General features: G+C 53.1%; 1 protein-coding gene across 1 annotated transcript; it reads right to left on the minus strand.

The window, feature by feature from the left end:
* Positions 1 to 8: 8 nt before the first annotated feature.
* On the minus strand, positions 9 to 24,707 carry UROS (uroporphyrinogen III synthase). Its single transcript, XM_029932771.1, has 10 exons — positions 24,450 to 24,707; positions 18,283 to 18,371; positions 18,034 to 18,117; positions 16,344 to 16,440; positions 12,913 to 12,987; positions 8,611 to 8,685; positions 3,950 to 4,030; positions 2,942 to 3,027; positions 2,013 to 2,111; positions 9 to 672 (listed from the first exon to the last, which is right to left on the minus strand). Exons 2-10 carry the CDS (start codon positions 18,343 to 18,345, stop codon positions 535 to 537), a joined length of 798 nt encoding a protein of 265 aa, XP_029788631.1. The 5' UTR covers positions 18,346 to 18,371; positions 24,450 to 24,707; the 3' UTR covers positions 9 to 534.
* Positions 24,708 to 24,836: the final 129 nt, after the last annotated feature.

Here is a 24,836-nt window from a genome sequence, read left to right on the forward strand (position 1 = left end):
ACACAATCAGAAACAGGCTCCAGGCTCTGAGCTGGCGGCACAGAGCATGACGAGGGGCTCGAACTGCGAGATCACGACCTGAGCGGCAGTCGGACGTGGACGAACCCCTTCTAAGCAAACTGAACACCCCCCTCCCCCCACCTCTAGATGCCCGACTGGCCTACGCTGCGCTGCGTCGGGTTTCCGTCGGTGCCTCTGATCAGGTGCCGGGAACCACTCCGTACACGCAGATTTCTCAGGCCCCCCTGGGCCTGGCGGTCTCAAAGTGGGGGCACCTCGGTCTCCTCCGCAGACACAGCTTTGCAGGGAAGCGACAGGCAGCAAGGGACACGGCAGTCAGCGCGGGGAGCCAGGGTGCTTTGCTTGGGTGTCTTCCTGTTGCCGGAGGGGCCCTTGCTGGCCCGGGAGCCGGGGGTCCCGTTGGTTCCGCAGAGGCACGAGGCAGAATCTGGGGGGCCCCACCAGGCCTGGCTTCCCCGCGGTGGCAGGGCGCCCTGGGCCAGGGACAGCGGCACGGCTGGAAGGGCCGGTGGCTCAGCTGGTGGCCGGTGGCTGAAGCGCCATCTGGAGGCCCCGGGCCAGGGCTAGCGGCGTGGGGCTCTCGGCCATGCAGCTCACGGGCAGGCCCCGGTCAGCCAGCGCGCGGGCCGTGCTGGGGCCGATGGCGGCAAACTGCAGGGGGAGAGAGAGAAGGGGCTCAGCCGGGAGCAGGCAGGCGGTGTGACGGGGCCTGTGGCCTGGCCGGACACCGAGGCTCGCCGGCCAGCTCCTAACACGAGTGCGCACAGCTCCCGATGAGAACCCAGCCCCGCACCCTATCAGCTGGCCGTGGCTCACACGTCCCCGAGGCTGACCACGTGGGGTCAGTCTTCCTGGGCTCACGCTGGCCTCTTCCCGGGAGACCCAGGGCGAGACCCCAACACTGAGCCCGACCACCTCCAGCTGCCGGCCCCGCGGGACACCCCTGTAATGAAGGGACGGGCCCTCGCTCCACGGGAGCACGGCGGTGCTGCACGTCCTCCCTGGGGCTGCAGGTCACCCCGCCTCTCCTCCGTCCCAGTCCCACTGCAGCGGGTTCGAGAGCGTTCCCAAGACAGGACCCGTTGGCCTGCTGATTACGTGTGGGCTCCGCACAAATGTCCCTAAAAAGTGGGAATGCCAGGCGTCCTTGGAATTAATAAACATGAAAAAGGGGGGTGGCTTTCTGAACAGATAATCCCGAGATGTCTGGATGGGAAAACGGGGAAGGACGGGAACCCGTGCGCCAGGCTCTGGCTAAGGATGGGCTGGAACTGTCTCATCTTATCCTGAGGCTGAGCCACCAGGGGAGCCCGGAGACAGGAGTCCCCCCCTCAGTCGCGATTTGCTTTCTGCGGGTTCAGTCACCGTGGTCCAGGACCCGATGACCCTCCCCGTCCCCTGTGGGCAGGGCAGGAGTGACCTCCCTTCGGTCGTCACGCCGGCCCGTTCTCATCTCTCGTCAGCACAAGAAGGGCGAGTGCAGCACGGGAAGGCCTCTGAGAGCCCGGAGCCCGGCCAGTGTAACTCTTGCTACGCTGTGTTGTCGTAACTTTTATTATCAGTTACGATTGTTAATCTCTTCCTGTGCCTAATTTATAAATTAAAACGTTACCACAGCGACATACGTGATAGAAAAAACAGCATATTAGGGTTCGGTACTAACTGTGGTTTCAGACATCCACTTGAAGGTCCTGGACCGAACCCCCACCCCCGGCAGAGAAGGGGGGCTCCTGTCCTCGTCTACGCAGGCCACAGGGGGATAATCATGTTACAAATGAGGACACAGGCTCTGAGACGTTAAGCCACTGGTCCAGGAGCACCAGCACGAAGTGGTGCTTGGGAATTCTAGACGCCTGCCTGTCCAGCAGTCCAGAGCGGGCCTCGGGGTGTCTGCTGAGTCAGGAGGGCTCTGGCTTCACACAGCAGCTCTAGGATAATTAGCAGAGAGTTTTAAAAACCCGAAAAGACCCAAAGCGCGCTGAGTACCTCACCTTGATCTGATCAATGTGGTCACCGGATAACTCCTGGATATGCCTGAGGCTGTAGGTGAGGCCGGACGGGCTGAAGAACGTGATGCTCGCTGGGGTGCCCTGCGGGGAGGAGGGTCAGTCTGTGGCCACAGGCCAAGCGGACAGAATGTTCCCTAGGCCCCTAGCCGGGCGCCGTCGGCCCTCCGGCCCCAGGAGGCAGACTGAGCGTCCCCGGGGACGTGGCCTTCTCTGCTCCCTGGAGGCCAAGTTGGAGGGAGGCACTGTTTGGAGAGCAGGGTGCCTTTGGGGAGGCCGGTCGCTGCTCCGCATGGCTCTGCCGGCCAGAGGACAGCGGCACCCTGGACCTGTGTGCCCGGCCCCAGGCCAGCGTGCCTCTAGCTCATGCAGCCACAGTGGCACTGATGGAAAAGCAGCAGTCCTGCCCGGCTCCCTGTCAGCTCTGCAGCCCTTCTGAGGACTTTCTGTTGGCACTAATGGGACGCCCAGAACCGTCAGGGCATCTCAAAGCCTGTCCTAGGAGAGGGACGCGAGGTCTTACTAGAAACGGAAGTGGAAAACCTTGACTTGAACAGGCGCCACCCACTCGCCTGTCTGGAGCCTCCCAAGTTCATCGCAGACTCCTCCGAGGGCACGGTGGGCCTTCCCAGTATGGGCCCGGCCCCCCCCCCCCCCCCCCCCCCCCCCCCCCCCCCCCCCCCCCCCCCCCCCCCCCCCCCCCGCCTCTGCCCCTGTAGCTCCACCAGCATCCGCACGAGGCGAAGAGTCCCATCACGGCGCCCAGCTGCCGGGCTCGCTATGCAGACGACCTCCTCTAATCCTTACGAAGCCCTCAGAGCGGTCTGGTCCCATTTCACAGAGGTGGCGATGGAGTCACACAGCTGGGGACGGGCGAACGAGCCCGCTGGAGGTCTCCGGGGAGCGCCACGCACCTGCTCAGCATAGTAGCTGTTGAGGTTCCCCTGGATGCCCGGGTGTGGGATCTTCTGATAGACAACGATGCTCTCCATGGGGATCCCTGGGCACAAAACCAGGAGCCGGGCTTTACGGCACGAGGACGTGGTGGCGCCCCTGCTCCGCAGGGCAGTTCGCGCCGACGCGGCCGCACAGCCCTCCGCAGCCAGCCATCCTGACCCTGTGGCTCGCGTCCTCTGCCACTGTTCCCGGCAGCGCCCAGGAGACAGACGGTAACACGGGAGAGACACGACCTCTGCTTTGCTGCAGAGGGGACAGTTCCTGGCCTGAGGCCCTCCGGGGACTGTGCTTCACAGGGAGGGGACGGGGGGCTGCGGCTGCACGAGCTCGGGCCTCTGGAGGGCCAGGCGCGGTGCCCCCTCGCGTCCCTGCAGCCCGGGCGCAGGCGCCGGGTTATGCCCTTGCACAGGCGAGGATGCGGGCACGTACACCGGGGGGCCCGCCCTCGCTCACACAGCTAGCGGACGGCACAGGGAGGGTTCAAACCTGGCTTTGTCTCTCCTGAAGTTTGTACCCCAACCTGCTGATGATGCTTTGCTCCCAGACCCACCCTGTGCCGGGTATGCGGGTGACGCCCTCCAGCACCGGAGTGGATGGATGGGGCGGACACGCTGCGGGGGCAGAGGGCCGGTCTCCCGACCGTGGAGCGGCTGTGCTGTGGGACACCGCCTGCCTGGGGAGACGGGCTCCACCTGAGACCTTCCTCTGCGTGGGGGCCACCCTGGGGTCCCGGCGAAGCCTCTGACTCTCCGAGGGCTCCTAGCGGAGTGGGCCGAGGAGAGCTGGGCTGTGGTCAGGACAGCGGCTACACCCCACACCGAGTGTGACCCACTGCCACCCGCCGCAGCCTGCTCTCCCCGGGGGGCTCCGGAGAGCGGACCACAAAGGCAGACCATGAAGGCCCCCAGGAGACCCGAGGAGGCAGACGGGGGAGGTGACCAGGCGCCCTAGCGCCTTCTCCTCACCTTTGTCCTTGAGCATCTTTGGCAGGACTTCTCCTTTGACGGTTCCACAGGGAAACAGAAGCGGCAATGCTGGTGATTCTCCTGCGGAAAAATAACCAGACGTTGTGAATGCGTCCGAGAAGGGGGCGCGTCTGCGCAGGGCACGGTGGGGGTGGGGGGCTGCTCTGAGCCACCCAGCGTCTCAGTGGGAGCAAGTGCTGAAGCGGCTGTCAGAAGACCACAGGAAGTCTGGCCAAGGTGCTCAGAACCCCGGCATCCCCACGGGCCCGGAGCCACCCCTCCCCCAACCCCTCTAGCCTTTCTGGTGCCGCCGGGGCGCCTGAGCAGCAGGCCTGAGCTCTGCCCGGCACTGGACTCAGAAGGCCAGAGGCTGGGTGGTGCTGGCACTGCAGACACTTCCCACCTCGGGAGGAGCCCTGGGGGTGACAGAGGTGGCCAGAGCCAGGGCTCAGGCTCACGAGCGGTGGGGATAGGGCAGCCACCCCCAGCGGAGACAAGCTGCATGTCTACTGTCCCCGTCAGGATGGCGGCCACCTGGCCAAGTGCCCAAGGGGCTGCTGGGCGGCCATGTCTGCTGCGAATGGCCGTGCTTCTCACCTCTGCTCCCCGCCCCCACTCTAGGAAGCCCTAAGGGTGAGTTCAGTTCTAAGCTCTCTGCAGAACCATGAAGATGCCGTGAAATCCAGACACTGGGTTGAGACGATACCATCCAACAAACCAATGGGTTGTCACATGTCAGGATCCTCCCTAATGTGAACATTTTAATAGAACTAACCATTTCCTCCCTACATCCACCTATCTGTCCATCAATCATCCGTCCGTCCACCTATCCATCATCCATCATCCATCCAGCATCTATCCAATCATCTATCCATCCATCATCCATCCATCAATTGGAAGACGTTTTAATGGCTGTTGCTTACGCACACATTTTTTGAATCCACGAGATCCTGAACCCCCCTTGGGGATTGCACTTACAGGAGGGAACAAAGCCAGTCCTTCCCACCCAGCACCATCTCTGAACACCCAGCTAAACCACAGGGATAACTGTAGGCTTCTTTTTTTCAAGTTATTACATAACTATATATTGGCGAATGCTTTCTTTATTTAAACTGCTCTGTAAAGATCAGCTCTGATATAAAGAACATAAGGAATGGGGAAAAATTTAAACGTAGATGATAGATGCCCGCTGATTTCTTTCTGCCAGTGAAGAAATGTCACATGCACTGTACATGCGACCACAGAGACAGATTTCCCAAGCCGTGCTCGGGTGCTGTCTTCTTAACCAGAGCCCAGGCGTCCCTCCAGTGCCGGCGCGCCTGTGGGCGTTGGGTGCCGGGGCAGCTCTCCCCCAGACCCTCCCACCACCTGTTCCGGGGTGGCTTCGCAAATCCAGCAGGGAAGCCACGGGCCTGCCTTGCCAGCAAGCCCAGCCCTAGAAGTGTGCAAAGGGTCTCCGGAAGATTCTAGAATCTGCCCTTCGAAGCGTCTCTTCTGAAAGTAGCAGAGTCCAAGCTGCTCATATGCATGCTCCCTGATTGTTGGCCACTAACTAGGCAGATGGGGGCTCAGCGTGTGTGTCCTGGCACGGGACAGACACCTGTTCTCTCTCACCGCGCCACCAGGGCCTGGAGGGCCAGGCCGCACGGGCCCAATCAGCCCAGCTGCCTTCACGAAAGCCGAGACACCGTTAGCAAGGGAGGAAGACCTGACACCATCCTGTGAATGTGCTGCTGGGGCTGCACGGAGATCCGCCACAGCCATCCTCGCTGGGACCTACCCTTCAGGTCAGAGGCAAGGAACCCATTCTTGTTTGGGGAGAACTTCATTGCCTGCCGGTTTTTAACATGAATAGGCCAACGCTAAATAGGTTAACGGCGCAGCTGTCTGATTCTGCGGAGGCCTGAGAGGTTTCCTGGGATGGCAGGAAGAGACGGGGCCTGGCAGGGTCTCACCCGACACCGAAGTCACAGGGTGGTGACTCCTGCGGTGCAGAGGCCGTCCATCCCGTTAACAGGAAGGAGGCCCGGACTGCGGGGTCTGGGGGCTGAGGACAGCGAGGGGGCTGGAAATCCCGGGAGACGGTTGTGCGCTCGGGCCGGGGCTCCGTATGGAGTCACTGGAGTAACTGAGGTAACCAGGCCGATTTCTTAAAAATGCCATTTCACTGGAGGACACGTGCATGACTGTAATCCTCCAACAGCTGCCAGGTTTCAGCCCCCACCCCCACCCCAGGCATGCTGTGGGAAGCAGGCCGTGCAGGCTCCGATGCGCATGGTGCGGAATCGGGACCTGAGGCTGTGGCGAGGGGAGGAGGGCTGAGCAAGCGCGCGGGGCTGTCAGCCCCGGATCCAGAGGGCGGTTCGGGCAACTGCACTCCCCTCCGGCCTTGGCAGACCCTCTCTCTTGCAGAATGTTGTAACTGTCTTCCACCTTTTACCATTTTAATTGCTCCTTTCGTTCCATTAGAGGGGATGCCCTGGGAGGGCAGAACTTTCTGTTGGAACAGTGAGTTATTCCGCACGCATAGGTGGCTTAGTCGGTTAAGCATCTGAGCTCTGCTTTCGGCGCAGGTCATGGTCTCGTGGTTCCTGGGTTCAAGCCCCACATCAGGGCTCTGTGCTCTCGGTGTGGGATTCTCTGTCTCCCCCTCCCTGCTCCGCTTTCTCCCTCTATCTCTCAAAAAAAAAAAAAAGCTATCAGATGAAATGAGTTAATAGCTTTCAGTGCTCACAATGGTGTCTGTCACATAGTAAAAATGATAAATAAATAAAACTTAAAATAAATAACTGTGAATTGACCTGTTGATTCTAAATACGATTCTTAGCTTTTAAAAATCAAGCTTCAGATCTTACTGGGGGAGAAATTGATGCCTTGGTAAAACCAAGGTGAAAGTCTTTATTAGCAGTCGAGAAGGATTCTTGTGTGGGTATTCTAATTGCAAATTAAAGGTTTATTAGGACACACAGGCGTGCTGGTCATACACGAGAAGAAGTGACAAAGGCTTTGTGAAGAGTGTGGACCGTGTCTGTGGAGATCAGGGCAGAGTCTGTTCCTATCTGCCCTCCAGCCTTGAGGCAATGAACTGAAACACCAGTGTGATTTTTCATAAGTGACCGGGTCCTTCCTGCCCTGTGTATGCAGAGCAAGGAACGCCAGCCTGATGGCTTTGGACGAGACAATGAGGAATGACTCCTTTTCCCCTGTCTCCTTCCAAAACCAGTATATCAACTGTGAGTGCAGCCAGACCGTCTGCCCTGGAGACAGGCGGCAGCTTCCGGTCCCCACCGGCGCACCCCATCCTTTGTCCCCGTAAACCACAGAATGCCAAGGGCTACCGTTTACAATGATTTCTGCATTAAGACATTAGAAGGGCTCAGTTACCATTTAACGGTGACCGTTATCCCCTAAAAGCATCAGAAATAAAGAGCCTGGAGTTGGACTGTTCTAGAACATAGGCACCCACACCATGAACGGCTGGGGGAAGAATTCAGTCGTGACATTCCTCTCGCCTTGGAAGACGACTAAGAGCACTCAGGGACCCTCAAAACGGTCTCGTGGAGGACCCCGAGGAGCCCAGGACCATGCTCACCCTTGGACTCCTGGCATATGTGACCGTCGCTGCTCCGCTGCTGTTCTGACACCCGGCGGGGCAGCCGCACCTGTGCTGATGGTAAAGGGCCTCTCAGCCTGGACAGGCTGCCGCTGCAGCGGGTCGTGGGTCAAGGTCACATCCAACGTCCCTGGGGCTTCTGGGGGGTGTCTCAGAAGCACCCTCCTTTAGTAAGAAGAGCATTTTTCCAAACTTAAAGAGACCTTATCTGACTAAAGGGAAGAGCGAGCTGGGAGGCTGTGGTGGGCGTGGCACCTTCCCTCCTGCTGCCCTGCCCCCATGCCCCCCCCACCTCCTGGCACGCTGGCCCTGGGTGCGCCGCAGGGAGCAGCAACAGGTGTTTGCCGAGTGTTAGGGGACGGAGGCCCACCCGGAGCCAGGCCGAGGCTGGCATCTCGCACACGTTGTCTCTGAGCATCTAACACCTCGTGGTGCAGGGCCTGTGCCGCGGGGGTGCTTACTAGACCCACTTTTACCCAGTCCGCAGCTGGCTAGGCCGGGGGATGGGAAGTAACGGAGAGGGGGGGCCGGCCCCGCGGCGCCCCTCCGCCTCCCGGCCCCTCCCACTCCGAGTTCCCCGGAATCTTCACTTCCCTCAAGGACAAACCCCCACGGAAACGCCACGTATCTACAGCCACCTACGCACAGTGTCCACGCGCCGCCAGGGACAGCCCTGAGCAGGGGAATTCGGAGAAGAAAGCAGCCCCTACGAGAGCAAGAGCGGAGGCGCCGCAGACTCGGGGAGGTGCCCGGCGGCCTCTGCCCACCTCCGCTCCCTCTGCGGTCCCTGCAGATGGTCCCCCGGGATTTGTCGCCAAACGTTTTGTTTTGCGTAATGTTCAGACGGTCTCAAGTCTCCCGGAGGGGACGGAGGGAGGGTGAATCTGCACGCGGGGCCCAGGAGCGGCTTGGGCCCTGCGCACCAGCTCCCGTCACCGGTCACCGCGGAGAAGGCACGGAGGAGAGGGGCCCTTACCGGGCGCCGGGTGAGGCCACCAAACAAATGTAAACAAATGGGCTTCATCCGGGGTGGGCTTTTTCCACTTACTGGAACAGATGTATTCCGCAAGCTTCTCTGCATTCCCACAGCTTTCTCCTTCCGTGTCCAGGCCGATCTTATTCACTGGAAAACAACAAAGAGACGATGTTTCCACAGAGCTGCTGAAGACCTCTGTCCCCATGCTTGTGTTAATGTGCAAATACGAAGGCACGTGCTTTACAGATCACACACAGTCTCCTCCTGAAGGCCGGCGCCGGAGGCCCCCGGGTGCCGTCAGATGTAAGGGCGCCGGGTCCCTGCCCCACCTTTCCTGGATGTGTGACTTTGGGTAATGTGCCCATTCCCTGGCCCCCACTGAGCTCATCTATGAGAAGAGGAGACACCAGGGGCGCCTGGGTGGCTCAGTTGGTTAAGTGGTTGACTTCGGTTCAGGTCATGATTTCGCGATTCGTGGGTTCGAGCCCCGTGTCGGGCTCTGTGCTGACAGCTAGCTCAGAGCCTAGAGCCTACTTCAGATTCTGTGTCTCCCTCTTTCTCTGACCCTCGCCTGCTCATGCTGCCTCTCACTGTCTCTCAAAAACAAACAAAAAAAACATTAAAAAAATCTAAAAGAAAAAAGTACCTGCCTGCAAAGTACTCACTAATTTCAAAGGGAAAAACAGTAGCGTCACAGTGGAGAAGCCTCACATCACCTACGTCAAGGGTTTACCAAGGACATTCCCAGTAAGAGGGCAAATCAGAATGAGGGGCTACTGGGTAAGTGGCAAGGAAAAAAATGGCGTTGCTTGGGATACTCCTGCCAGACATATAGGACCTGAATGAACGTAATCACGAGAAAAATATCAGACAAACCTAAGTTGGGGGACCGTCTACAAAGCAGCTGGCCTGTACTCGGAACATGTCAAGGTCACAAAGCCAAAGACAGATGGAGGCACCGTTCCAACCTGCAGGAAACTACTGAGACCTAACAAGATGTGAGATGTGATTCTGAGTTAATCCTTCTGCTACAACAGGTGTTATTGAGAAGTAAGAGGTGCTAATACACGCGTGTTAATTTCTTGAATTTGACAGTTGTGGCTGCCCAGAAAAACGTCTCTGTTTGTGGGGAACTACACTTAACTACTTGGGGGCATCGTGTTGGCAACTTAACTCTCCACTAGGCCGGGAAAGATTGCGTTGTTTTTTAAGTTTTCTGAAATTTCCTTCCAAATAAAAAGTATGTAAAAGAAGCAGCTACATAATCATCACACAGATGTATCATAATTTATTTAACACTTTCCCTATTGGGGGCTTTCTTTTTCCATGATAACTAATGCTAAGATACAGTCTCATATGAAAAAAGAAACCCACTTCATTTTTCCTATTTTGGACTATTATCTTTGGCAAGATTTATCAGAAAAGGGATTAGTGGGCCCAAGGGTACAAACCTTGTAATAGAGCTTTTTAAATTTTTTTCTTATTTTTTAAGGATTTTATTTTATGGGTGGGGGGATGGGCTAAATGGGTGATGGGCATTAAGGAGGGCACTTGCTGGGATGAGCACTGGGCATTATATGTAAGTGATGAATCACTCAATTCTATTCCTGAAATCATGATTATATTATATGTTAATTAACTTGGATTTAAATTGAAAAAAAAAAAACTGGGAAAAAACCGAACGGATTTCAATACGGGGACAAATCCAATGCAGAACACTGTGCGAGTGCATAGTGAGTCCAGGGCAGGACCCACTACATAAGCCTAATCAGAGTTTTCCAGAGCCAGGTCCTATGCTGCTTTATATAACTTAGGCACCAATGAAAAATTCAACTTTCCATTGTAATAGAACTTGAGAACTACATTGAGTAAAGATTTAATAACTGTAAAAAAAGATTTTATTTCATTTTTAAAAGTAAGCTGTATGCCCAACTTGGGGCTTGAACTCACAACCCCAAGATCAAGAGTCACATGCTCTACCTACTGAGCCAGCCAGGTGCCAATGTAATAGAGTTTTTGATACATACTGATTAAGTATTTCTGAAAACATATGAACCAATTCTTAATGCCATTTAGCAGTAATATATTTGTTTCACTGTACCCTTACCAGCAATATTCTATATTCAACTAATTATTTGTAAATTTAATAAGCAAAGTATCACATTTTAAATTACAGTGGTTTTTTAAAATATAGTTTATTGTCAAGTTGGTTTCCATAAAACACCCAGTGCTCATCCCAGCAAGTGCCCTCCTCCATGCCCATCACCCATTTTCCCCTCTTCCCCACCCATCAACCCTCAGTTTGTTCTTAGTATTTAAGTCTCTTGTGGTATGCCTCACTCCCTTTCCTTAACTATTTCCCCCTTCCCCTCCCCCATGGTCCTCTGTTAAGTTTCTCCTGATCCACATATGAGTGAAAACATATGGTATTTGTCTTTCGCTGCCTGACTTATTTCACTCAGCATGACACCCTCAAGTTCCATCCACGGTGCTACAAATGGCCAGATTTCAGTCTTCCTCATTGCCATGTAGTACTCCATTGTGTATATATACCACATCTTCTTGATCCACTTATCAGGTGATGGACATTTAGGCTCTTTCCATGATATGGCTATTGTTGAAAGTGCTGCTATGAACATTGGGGTACATGTGCCCCTATGCATCAGCACTTCCGTATCCCTTGGGTAGATCCCCAGCAGTGCTATTGCTGGGTCCTAGGGGGGGTTCTACTGATAGTTTTTTGAGGAACCTCCACACTGTTTTCCAGAGCAGCGGCACCAGTTTGCATTCCCAGCAACAGTGTAGGAGGGTGCCTGTTTCTCCACATCCTCACCAGCATCTATAGTCTCCTGATTTGTTCATTTTAGCCACTCTGACTGGTGTGAGGTGGTATCTCAGTGTGGTTTTGATTTGTGTTTCCCTGATGAGGAGTGACTCTGAGCATCATTTCATGTGCCTGTTGGCCATCTGGATGTCCTCTTTGGAGAAGTGTCTGTTCATATCTTCTGCCCATTTCTTCACTGGATTATTTTTGGGGGGTGGTGGAGTTGGTGAGTTCCTTGTAGATTTTGGATACTAGCCCTTTATTGAATATGTCATTTGCAAATATCTCTTCCCATTCCATCGGCTGCCTATTAGTTTTCCTGCCTTGTCAAAGATTAACTGGCCGTACATTTGTGGGCCCAGTTCTGGGCTCTCTGTTCTATCCCATTGGCTTGTGCGTCTGTTTTTGTGCTAATACCATACTGTCTTGATGACGGCAGCTTTGTAGTAGAGGCTAAAGTCTGGGATTGTGATGCTTCCAGTTTTGGTTTTCTTCTTCAATATGACTTCGGCTATTCAGGGTCTTTTGTGGTTCCATACGAATTTTAGGATTGCTTGTTGGAGCTTTGAGAAGAACGCTGGTGCAATTCTGATGGGGATGGCATTGAATGTGTAGATTGCTTTGGGTAATAATGACATTTTCACAATGTTTATTCTTCTAACATAAGCATGGAATGTTTTTCTATTTCTTTGTATCTTCTTCAATTTCCTTCTTAAGTTTTCTATAGTTTTCAGCATACAGATCTTTTACATCTTTGGTTAGGTTTATTCCTAGATATTTTATGGGTTTTGGTGCAACTGTGAATGGGATCAGTTTCTTGATTTCTCTTTCTGTTGCTTCATTATTGGTGTATAAAAATGCAACCGATTTTTTAAAAAACAAGGTTACGTCACTGTGGAGTTAAAACCCTTTCCTTCTCCACCGTACTCTCTGCTACTGCCGTAGTCATGCTTTGGTACTCTGGTTAGCAAATGTGGGTTGGGTTGGATTATTTGCTCACAGAACTCAGGCAAATGGTTACTATTGCCTCTTTATTACAAAGGACATTTCAAAGGATCCAAGAGCAGCCAGGTGGAAGAGATGCACAGAGCAGGGGTGAGGGAGCAGACGCTTCCATACCCCTCCAGGCACACCCCCCTCCCAGCACCTGTCCCGGGCCCATCCTTTGGGGTTTTATGAAGGCTTCGTTACACAGGCACGATGGATTAAATCATTGGTTGCTGATGATTAATTCGACCTCCAGCCCCACTCTTCTCCTTGGAGGTGGAACAGGCAGAGACCACCCTCACTAATCCCAAGGCTAGTTCCCATGGTGACCCAGCCCCTGTCCTTTGCAGCTTTTCCAAAAGCCACTTCATTAACATAAACTCAGGTGTAACTGAAAGAGGTCTGTTATGAAAAACTTCATCTTTCTTATCACTTAGCAAATACCAAGTTTTAGGAGCTTTCTGCCAGGTACTGGGACAAAGACCAACAAATACGTGCTTCTTAATACAAATCATAATATCGCAATCATTCTGTGCTGTTCTGTCTTTACCTTGATTGCTTACCTAGAGAAGCGGTGGCATTTCCAACCACGTACACTGACTTAGCATTCCACTTTTCTCTCAGAGAATCTTTCCAGACTGTAAAACAGGGAATGATATGTGAGCTGCAAGCACCAGAGTGGCCATTTGCACTGCTGCCCGAGGCTGCCTGTTCATCCTACGACACTTGTGAACAAGGCAAACCACTAATAACCAAGGATGAAGAGAAGCATCTCAAACTAAAATTCCATTTTTATTCTGTTCATATTACGCAGGCAATTTTTTTTATTTAAAAGAAAAAATTTTTGAATGTTTATTTATTTTGATAGAGAGAGAGACAGAGAGTGAGCAGGGGAGGAGCAGAGAGAGAGGGAGACAGATAATCCGAAGCAGGATCCGGGATCCGAGCTGTCAGCACAGAGCCTGATGCGAGGCTTGAACTCATGAACTGAGATCATGACCTGAGCTGAAGTCGTACGCTTAACCAACTGAGCCACCCTGGTGCCCCTTGGCAGGAAAATTTTTAAAAAATCACTTTGGTAAATGTTTCAGTATGCCTTGCTTAAAATATTAATTCATTCCCACAGTCGGCACTAGAAGCATGTTTAGTGTGTACCAGAAAACAAATATAACTTGAAGAATTCATTTGCAAGGTGACATTAACAATTTAAAACCTAAGGGCACCTGGGTAGCTTGGTAGGTTGAGCGTCTGACTCTTGATTTTGGCTCAGGTCATGATCCCAGGGTCGAGGGGTGCTCAGCCTGGAGCCAGCTTGAGATTCTAGCTTTCTCTCCTTCTGCTCCTCCCCTACTCGTACATTCTCTCTCTCTCTTTCTCTCTCTCAAATAAAAGCTTTTAAAAATTAAAAAAAATCTAGACTTTCATTTATTTAAAAAAATCCTTTTAGTAATCTCTATACGCAACTTGGGGCTCCCATTCTCGAGCCTGAGATGGAGAGTCACACGCTCTTCTGAGCGAGCCAGCCAGGCACCCCGAAAAATCTAGACTTTAAAGAAAAAGTCACTGGACATTGAAAAGTGGCAACTTGACATCTAATAAAGCAATACAGCCGGTTTTATTTGGGACCCAAATCTGAAAGCAGTCAAGGTGTGGTCATCTCCGCTGACAGGACTCATGTTTCCATTAGGTCAAAGGAAAGATAATATATTTCAGGTTCATAAGCAAACACAATTTAACAGAGATGCCATTTTATGACAAAAACAAAACCTCTAAATGTGGACTAATGAAATACAAAGAGAAAATGCGTTGTTCTAATGTATCCTCAGGCCACTGGAGGTTCACTATTGAGCAGTGTTCAGCACTGAACACTTTTAGAAGGCATGAAATATGAGCAAAACTTTCCCTCATATTTAAGTGTGACACTACCCTTTGCACTCCCATTGAAAATTTCCTTTTCTTTTATTTACCTTTTTAAAAAGATTTTTATTTTTTTAAAGTAATCTCCACACCCAGCGTGGGGCTCGAACTTACACCCGACTTTCAAGGGCTGTAGCTCCACCGACTGAGCCAGCCAGGCACCCCCCACCCACCTCAGGAAATCTCCTTTGAAGAAGTAACCAGAGATTGAGTTTCACCTTCTTTCCTACCCCACTAACGTAAAGGAGGCTTATCTGAAAATGACCGTATCACACGTGAGCAAACCATTCTCCAAGCCTGTAGCTGATGCTCCTCTTCAGTAGCGGCCAGTGTATACGGGCCCATCGAGAAGGTGAGTTTTGGGGCTAGAACGGAAGCCCGATGGGATGTAGGGAGGCGGTAACCGCTCACCGCTGCCGCGTGTTCCCCACCAGCCCACCGAGGGCCGGGCAGGACAGGATCCTGGGTGCTTCTTTCCGGACTCACAGCGGGAGCTGGAGTTCCAAACCTGCAACTTACAGGCCCTGCGGTCTTGGCATGTTTCACACCCTCTGTTCCATGAGCTCTGGCAAGTCGGGTCTGCCCTGAGGGTAACGCACTTGGCATGGGGTTTGGTACAGGGGAGGCTCGTGGTGAGTTCTAGCTAGCTAGCAGTTAGACGTGATGATCCTGGGGGCGCCTGGGTGAGGGGGCTGAGTCAGTTGAGCGTTCGACTTTGGCTCAGGTCATGATCTCACAGTTCTGGGTTCGAGCCCCGCATCAAGCTCTGTGCTGAGCGCTCAGAGCCTGGAGCCTGCTTTGGATTCTGCGTTTTCCTCTCTTTCTGCCTCTTCCCCACTCACGCTCTTTCTCTGTCTCTCAAGAAATAAAAATAAAACATTAAAAAATTTTTTTAAAAAGTGAGGATCCTAGAATGGAAGGATTATTTATTATGCCCACTTTACAGGCAAGGAAACCAAGGCTCAGTGAGGTCAAGGAACTCACCAAGGTCAGAGTGGCCACCTGAACCCAGGCCTAACTTGCCGCAAAGCCATTCTGCAAGGACCCCTGGGTGCGGCCTCCACCAGTAACTGGGGTGGGGCGGGCCGGGGTCTGAAGCCTGGCAGTGCACAGACGGTTCCAGGGCCTTGGACGAGGGCCCCCCAAGCCGCGGCTTTCTCGTCTGTAAACCAGTGGGGACCACGCACGCGGGCTCTGGCCAGCGGTCTAGTCATAGATAACACATGGAAAGTATTTACCAGAGCCTGGTATATATGAGGCACTCCATAAATGCTGGCCACCAAGTGGCCTGACTGCAGAGCCTCAGGTGGCTGTTTAGTCTGAAACCTGGGCTCTGTGCGCATGTGGGAAGGAGGCGGGGGAGGGTTGAAGGGATGGTCCTGTCGCTAAGTGCCTGGCATGCAGGGGCCACTTTCTCGAAGCTGCTGGGTCTTCTCCTCATCTGCTTGTGGAGAGAGACTGCCACCAGTATATGCTGAGGACAGAGAGGACCAGCTGGCAGGTGAGCTGCTGGGGACTTGGGCATCAGTCTTGTCACCTGTGTCCCAAGGCAGTATCTATGACACGGCACCACTAGGCGCTTAATCCTGTCAGAAGGCTAAGGGGTTAATGTGTCACTTTGTGTGGGACACTAAGAATCAGCTTAGAAGGAGAAAGGTCATTTTCTCCTTCCTCCAAAGGTTACACAAACATCAAGTAATTTGGGACCTGAATCCTTTAAGCTAAAAGTCATTGAGCTTTTTCAAGCCTGAAGGGCGGCTATTTCTGGCATCTGATATCCCCAGCGGGAAGAATCAGAATAAAGAAAAGCCCAGTGGAATTCCCAACAGAGTCTCCCCTAACTTCAGGTTTTAGGGTTTTTTTTGAGAGAGCAAGAGAGCAAGTGAGCAGGAGAGGGGGACAGAGAGAGAGGGAGGGAGAGAGAATCCTAAGCTGACTCCACACTCAGCACTGGGCCCAATGTGGGACCCGATCCCATGACCGCAAGATCCTGGCCTGAGCCAAAATCAAAAGTCAGGTGCGGGTCCGTAACTGACGGAGCCCCCCAGGCACCCGCCCTTTCTCCGCCCCCACTTACCTTCAGCTTTATTGTCTTTCTCCAGACACAGCTCCACTGCCTCCACTGCTCGGGGGCTGGTAAAGATGAGCCCCCCATAGCCTTCAGGATGGGACAGCTACACACCAGAGAGCAACAAAGGCCTGTGTCACAGGAAGGCCAAGTTCAACATCCCCAGCATCCCAAATGCTTCACAAGAGTAAATTCCTTCCTTCCTTCCTTGCTTCCATCCATCCATCCATCCACCCACTCGTCCACCCACTCGTCCACCCAGCGCCTACTGGGAGCTTCCTAAATGCCTGGAGCTGTGCACAATTCACGTGAATTCACTCTTCGTGCACTCGGTGGATGCAGGTGAGTCCCCTATTCACAGCATTTCCCTCAGGCAGCTCACAGTCTTGGGCAGGGACAGGAAAGGGACCTGTTGGGTGGTCGGTACGACAGGTGCAGAGAGGCGCGATCTGACCCCGCCCAGGCTTCGGTGGGTGCAGGGGGGAAGGGAGAGCGCCTGCGTCTGTGATAAAACTGGACTCTTCAAGGGGCAGTATTGATGCTGAAGCCCTGATTTTCAAATATGATGTGATAAAATCTACTGAACGTTGCCGTCTTTACCTGTTCTCTCCCTAAATCTGGGAAAGTACCGTGTGAGATGAGGGGGGGGGGGTCGCTGGCATCACCTCGATGAAGACACAGCTTGGAGAGGCTAAGGGGTTGGCCCAAGGTGAGCGGCAGAGCCAGCGCTCAAGCGGGTGCTGAGCCCCTCCTCACATGCGGGAGCTGCACGAGGGCCCTGGAGAGCCCCCAGGGGCAGGCTGGCTAATGGAGACAGAGGGATCCTGTGGGAACTCTGGTATCTCTATGCGCACGAGTCTAAGAATCGATCTCAAGTGGTGAGGTCTTCGGTGCCTTGCAGGGCTGCGTACAGAAGAGCCTGGCTATCGGGGCCCGGCTTACACAGTCTGCTCAGCACACGACCCAGTGCCTACAATGGAACAGATGCCCGATCCACGTTTGCCGGAGAAACTACTGAACGAATAATGCAATACTCAGCCCGGATCTAAAGGAAAAAAACATGCTTCCGTGCAGGGCTGCCGGCAGGTTTGAGCTGGCATGCACTTGGGTGTGGCCCGAGAGCGGGATGGGGCACCCCGGTCCCGTGGGCCCACCCTGGCTCTGGGCCCGCGTGTCTAGAAAGGAGCTCCAGGGGAGGCCCTGCAGGCGCCCTGCTCCTGGGGCTGGCCGCACCCTGATGAGATGGCCTGAGCACTGAACCTCCGATCTGGAATGTTGGCCAGGCTTTTCTGAGGTCGCGTCCGGCAGGACCTCTCACGGCAGCACCCGGCCGCAGAGCGGGTGCTGCGGGGCCGCCCTCTGACTGCCTGGAGGCCTCGGCTGAGGGGCCCAGCCCTGAAACGGGACAGTGACAGCTGTGCGGCGCGTGGGCAGGGCACGCGGGTGAATGGGAGGGCTCACAGGCAGGTCCCTGCTGCTGAGAGCCCCCCCACGGACCCCGCCTCTGGGACGGGGTGGCTTTCCGGGGGAGCTGGTGGGGGTCAGGGCCGCATCCACTGGGCCCAGGTGAGGCTGTGCTGCTCTCGTTTAAAGTCTGCTAGTAAAATGAGGGGGTGGTGCAGAGCTCCTTCCAGCTGCGGTCAGCAGTGATTCTACTGAGACTCAGAAACTGTGGTACTTGGACACCGGCAGACCTTACCTTCTCAGAAAAAGTGGAAAGAGACAAAAACTCAAATGATAAAACAGGGATCAGAGTGGCTTCAAGTCCATAGAATCCTAATTCCTGCAAATACAAGAATATAGTTCTGGATTGGCCAGGGTTGTTTGGAAAACAGGGGAAGGGTCACAGCAACAACTAGCTTGGCGTCCGCCCCTTGGGGTTAGCAGACCCCCGCCCCCCAAGTAAGACAGTGTCAGGCTTCGGGGACCAGGGGCTGCGGGCACTTACCCTGATGTATGGGTCTTGGCCACAGCTGTCCTCCTTAGCGTCTTTTAGTAAAAGAACCTTCATTGTCGCCTGGTGGTCCTTCCGGGGCGCTGTGACAGAGCAGGGAAACGGAAGGGTCTTAATTAGATCTCGGGACTCTTCCTGAGCAGTGTCGGATGGGACAGAAGCAGGGGAAGAAGGTAATCAGCTGCTGCCCGAGGTGGCCCGTCCCCTCGCCCACAATGACTTAGCATTCATGGGCTTCTTCTTTCTGAAGACCTTGCCACTGATAAGGCCAAGGGACAGCATGCCGGCCCCTGATATCACTTGGAAAGGCAGATGAAAGCCACTAGGGAAAGCCAGTGTCCTGGCCACACATTTAAAGAGAAGTGATGCAAATTTGGGGCTGTACTATCAATACAAGAGAAATTATTTGAAGGAAATAAACAGTTACTTCTGTTTCAAGGAAAATATGCTAAGTAGTTCATAACTCTTTAGGAAACAATTAGGTTGGCCTTCCTACTTCTCAAATGATGTCTTATAAATGTCAAATATTATGAGACACCTTTCAAAAGGTTTCTAGCAACCTGGAAAATAATTCCTTGATATGTATCAAAAGCCTTGTATATTTCATACTTTCTTCCTATAATTTCATGTCTAGGAATAAATACCAAAGCACTACTCATAAGTGCGTGCAAGGACTAATATAAAGATGTTCTTTTTTTAATGAGATATAATGGACATAGGACGCTGTGTAAATTGGTATATGTCCAGTATTCAGCTGGTCACGTGACACATTTGTACACCGCAGTGTGATCACGGACGTGGGGGCTTCAGCTAACCCCCCTACCATGCCTCCTGATGATCTTTTTTTGTCCCCATGATATTTTATTGTCAAATTGTTTTCCATACAACACCCAGTGCTCTTCCCCTTAAGTGCCCTCCACCCTGATGATCTCTTTTCTGTGGTGAGGACAGCTGAGCCAGCCCTCCTGGGAACTCTGACGTCGGTGACACACTGCTGTTGCCTTGCTCACCGTGTTGTGCCTTAGGGTCTCCAGGACTTTCTTCTCTTCCAGTGGTGAGACTGTATCTTAGGATTTACAGTGGGAAACGGAGTAAATGTCCCACAGTGAGAAAATGCTACAGTCGTGTGAAATCATGTAACTTAATTACATGGATCACCAAATACGGTGAAGTTAAAAAAAGCTGGATGCATGAATAGTATGACTTTATAGATACATATATGTGAAAGAATATGCACCGAAATACTAATAGTTATTTCTGGGGGGGTGGGGTAGGGTGATTGTTTCGTTTACCTCTTTCTGTCGTAGCCACATTTTTTTGGACAATGAACATTAAATTCTTTTGTCTCAAGGCGTGGGGTGGGGGTGGGATTTAATGACCACGCCAAAGGCCTCAAACCACATGCCGCCGGAGGAGTGCGGAATAAAGCCTCCTAACCGTGGATGAAGGCCCCGTACGGAGCACGGGGCCCCCCAGTTACTCCCTCGCTCACTGCCACACCAGCGGTTGATCGCAAACAGCACAGATTGTTGGGGGCAGAAAGGTGTTAACTCCGGGAGCCATTACTTATTAGTTACTACTGAGCAGGTTCTGAACATTATAGTATCTACGGGACATCTTAAGGAAAATCTGGCTCAAAATGAATTGCTTTGTTTCTAAGCAACCAACCCTGGGTGAACAAATAGTAATTATGCAGTCAGGTTCTAATTACTGCTGCCACTGAGCTGTTAGCTACAGAGGCTGGAGATTTGGGGACATGGGCAGTCTCGTTTCTGTCGTTTTCCTGCAGGTCCTTGGAATGCATCTGCCTCTTAGGAAGTTAGGAAGCTGCTGATCTGAGAGGGTCACGCCCTATTGTCAGCCCAGTGAGGATCTGGTCCCGTTATTCACGAGTGCTAACTGTGGTGTCGTGGTTGGAGGTGTTTTGGAGGCGGGATAAAGTCTGTCACCGGGTGGCTTTTAGCTGGGTAGATGACCCTAGAAAACCGGGGAGGGCCTCCTCCAGTCAGTGGAAGGCCTTTAGGGCAGAACCCAGGCTTCCCTGCGGAAGAAATCCCACCTGTGGACACAGCGTCAGCTCCCCCTGGGCCGGCCTGCACCCCAGGTCTCAGGCTTGCACGAAGCAGTCCCTTGCAGGGGGCCTCCTAACCCCCCTCCCCCACCAAATCTGCTTCTCTGCTTGAACCTGACTGATGCCGAGACCCCCTTCTGGGCTCCAGGAATCTGCAGGTCACTGAGTGGCAGGTAAAGCTTAGCATTTTCTGTCAGTGCATACATGTTTCCAGGCATCCAGAACAAGCAATGACTGCGGGGATTAAAAGGTGGAAGCGTGGGGCACCTGGGTGGCTCAGCCGGTTAAGCATCTGGTTTTGGCTCAGGTCATGATCTCACGGTTCATGGGCTCGAGCCCCGCGTTGGGCTCTGTGCTGAGAGCTAACTCAGAGCCTGGAGCCTGCTTCAGATTCTGTTCTCTGACCCTCCCCTGCTCATGCTGTCTCTCTCTGTCTCTCAAAAAAAAAAATTAAAAAATTAAAAAAAAAAAAGGTTAAAAGGTGGAAGCCTTTGGGGCACCTGGAGGGGCTCAGTTGGTGAAGTGTCCAACTTCGACTCAGGTCATGATCTCGTGGTTTGTGAGTTTAGGCCTCACATCGGGCTCAATGCTGACAGCTCAGAGCCTGGAGCCTGCTTCCGATTCTGTGTCCCCCTCACTCTCTGCCCCTTCCCTGTTCATGCCTCATGCTCTATCACTCAAACAATAAACAAACATTAAAAATTAAAAAAAAAATAGGTAGATGCCCAGTGCTGTTGGAAGGAGACCATTCTGGGCCACAGACCTCAGCCCCGCCACATCCCTTGTTGTTCTGTGACGCCTGCAGTCTGCCTCAGGGGGATTAGGTCTCATTATTTACTGGGGAAGGGGCACAAGTTCAAGTACTACCAAGTGCTATGAGGTGATGTGGGAGAGGTGACTGGGTGCTGATAGCGGGGTGCCTCTCCAGGGCCACTTCTCAGAGAAGGTGATAGCTTAGTTGGGATCAGAATGACAAGGGCAGTGAGGAGAAAGTTTCCAGTGTTGGGAAGGGGCCGGGTGTGTCCCCGGGAGAGAAGGTAAGGAGGGACAGGGTAAGAAATGGGAATCCCTACTCCCCCCTACTTCCCCCACTGCCCTCCCCCTCCCCGCCCCCCACAGCTGGAATATGGATGGGAATATTTGGGACCTTTGCTTGTCTGGGAGGAGTTGCAGCAATGCCATTCTCTAACCTTGATGATTGGAGAGAGAAAGCCATGTGGACAGAGGCCAGGGACCGCAGGCACAAAGTCACCTCCACGTGTAGGGCAGCCGGCTGGTGCCATGACACGTGAGCCTCTGGAAACACCTGCGCCCGGGCTGCCCCGTGAGCCAGGCCTCCCCCTGGTGAGGATTTCCTCTGCTAAGGCCAGTGCCTGCCACCTGTCCCTGGGCCTTGGCTGCAGATCCTTCGGCTCAGCAGGACCTCCTGGGACTCCTACCTACCCCCTCTCTGCCTCCCACACCCTGTTGACCTTATCTCTGAGCCCTTCGACTCTGCCCTGGGCTGAATGGTATCATCAATGAGTGGGGAATCTATTCTCAAAACATGATCAACTTTAATTCTTAAATGACTAAGAAAGTGAGTAATGTGTCTGTGCACTTATCAGATGATGGCCTTTCACTGAACTTGGGCTCCAGCAGGGCACCGAATCATCAGCAGTGCTTTCTCTCGACTTTGCAGGAGAGGTGCTTTGAGCACGGGCAGAGGAGGAATGAGGGTAATAATCCGATTTTTATTTGTCAAGCCCAGTAGCACATCTCACGGAATCTCTTAACGAGGACTTTGGGAAGGGGTGCAGCCAAGGGGAAGGGTTTTGCGCTGCGGGGTGGAGGCCTGTGCTCTGGTCTAGTCTGCTCTGCTCTTGGCCTCAGGCCCTGTGGTTGTGTCATGGACGGGGTCCCCTGGGCTGCTGGCTGTTTTGAGGGACTTTCTTCCCCATATTGAATGCTCGGTAATTATTAGCATTGAAGGAAAACAGCACTTCAGATTTACGCAGCATCTTCGGAGCAGGGGAAATGATCTGTTTTCCTTAAACCAACAGAGGAAGAAATGACTTGATGAAGACCAAATAGGAAAGAGCCAGGCCTGAGGTCACACGTTCTAGCCGTGTCCCACTGCCCCCGCAGCAGTAACAGTGCCCTGTTACTGAGCACTTACCCGTGTTACTGAAGGGGCCAAGCATCTTACGTGGCAGTATCTCAACACCATTTATGCCAGCAAGGTGTAGGTATTATTATCCTATCACAGAAGAGGAAACCAAGACTCTGGAGGTTTGAGCACTGGGCCCAAGGTCACACCGCACAGTGACTGGAAGCAGGTGGAATTTGATCCAGATCTACCACCTTGGCTCCTCTAAGATACTCTCCACTCTGTTACCTCAACCCACGAGCTAGTCTGAGGGCACAAGTAAGGCTTTCCCCCTGATCTCTTATCAAAGCGATGGCTGCTCACTGTGGAAAATTTGCAAAATACCAAAAAGTATATTTCCTCCAATAACAGTACACACAGAATTATCATATGATCCACCAGTTCCACTTCTGGGTACAGACACCCCGAAATTTAACAGTGGGGACTGAAACAGGTATTTGTACGTACAAGTTCACAGCCGCAATATTCACGCAACCCATGTGCCCACCAATGGACAAATGGATAAACAAAATGCGATATAAACGCACAACGGAGTATTATTCAGCCTTAAAAAAGGAAATTCTGACACCTGTTACAGCATGGGTGAACCTTGAGAACTTTATACTAAGTGAAATAAGCTGCCACAGAAGAATAAACATTATATGATTCCACGAGAGTAGTCAAAGTCAGAAAGGCAGAGAACAAAGGTGGGGATTTCCAGGGCCTCTTGGGAAGAGGGTAGGGAAAGAGGAATTCTAGTTTAATGGACGCAGAGTCCAGTTTTGCAAGATAAAGGAGGTCTGGGCATGGACGCTGGTGATTGTTGCACAGTAATATGAATATACCTGATGCCACTCAACCGTATACTTAAAAATTACCCATGCTGTCTGAGCGCACCTCTGTTGATACATTGGCACCATGGCTTCCGAGTCTTTTTTCCTAATTTGAGCCTTCTGATAGGGTTTTTGTTTTTTTACAGCTTCCTTTCTTCTATATTACAGGAAGATGGTTTTACATAGTTTTGGGACCCAAAGAGGTCATTTTAAGCTATTCCATTAGACATGAATCTCTGATCGGCAGGTCTACCGATATCCATATTGTGGGCTGGTAGTGGAGACTCCCAGGAAAGACGGAACAAACGAAACAGTCATGGGGACTCTGGGGTCTGGGGATCCTTATGTCACCCCGACTCGATTCCCGGCTGCTGAAGGATCACTGAGAAAAGGTCTGCCTAACCCTCTGGGCAGCGCCTTCCATGTTTACAATCACAGCTCTCCAATCCACTTTCCTCATTTTACTGAGAAAAAAAATGGTTAAACCATAGCCCTCTTCAGAAAGCTGCAGTCTTCTTTAATTAAGGACTTTCTTTCCAAATCATCTTTACAGTGGCTGCTTACTGGTGGCACAGGTAAGAAATCTGATTAGGAGCTTTTATTTGACCCAAGTGTTAAAAATCAGTATCGATCTTGTAAAACTCCGGAACCTCCAGGAGCTCTTGACATGTTAAGATATGACAGCACTGCGCCGGGAGGTCCACTTGGCCACCACTGGCTGCAGCAACAGGGTCAACACGGTCCCCTGCACTCTATTCTCTCAAAGTAGGCTCTGGTCTGTAATTCAGATATCCCCACTGGAACCGAAGCACTGAAGGTTAAAGACATTTTCAGGTCCAGAAATGCGCTTAACGGTGTCGGCAAGGGGGCGGGGCTTAGGGTGGGACTCATTCAATCGCTGACAAGGTTACGCCACTGGCGGTGTTGGGGTGCCCCCTCGGGGCCGGGCCTGAGCCTGCCGCGCGGGCATCTGCACCCGTCAGGCGACCTTCCATTCGGGGCGACCCCTGCCCCGGGGGCCAGGTCGCCCCCGCCCAAGCCAGCAGCGGCCTCGGAGCTCCGCTCGCTACTCGTCACGCTTCCGCTAGACCTCGGTGTCATCGTCGGCACCGTGGGCGGCGACACCTACCTCTCCGGGCTGCAGAGACCCAAAAGGCTAGGCGCTGGGGCCGTGCCCAACACTCGGCCGGCGCCCCGTCGGGGGGCGGAATCTCGCGGTGCCAACAGGCCTGCGCTGCACCTACGGGAGCCGGGTGGGCGGCCCCATCACCACGTGGCCTCTGTTGCCAAGGAGACGGCCTGCGCGAGCCCGTGGGGCACCAGCACTGCGACCGGGGTCTGAGAGCAGGAGCCGCACACAGCTGGAGCAGCGCGCATGCGCACCGACGCCAGGCCCAGGGAGGAGGGCCCGAGATGGGTTGAACCATTAAGCGAAGGGGACGAGGAGCGATGTAGGGAGAAAGGGGGGGGTTGGATGCTGGGAAGAAAATGAGAAATTAGGACCCCAGACTCGACT

The sequence above is a fragment of the Suricata suricatta genome, chromosome 2, assembly GCF_006229205.1.
Source record: "Suricata suricatta isolate VVHF042 chromosome 2, meerkat_22Aug2017_6uvM2_HiC, whole genome shotgun sequence".
NCBI lineage: Eukaryota > Metazoa > Chordata > Mammalia > Carnivora > Herpestidae > Suricata > Suricata suricatta.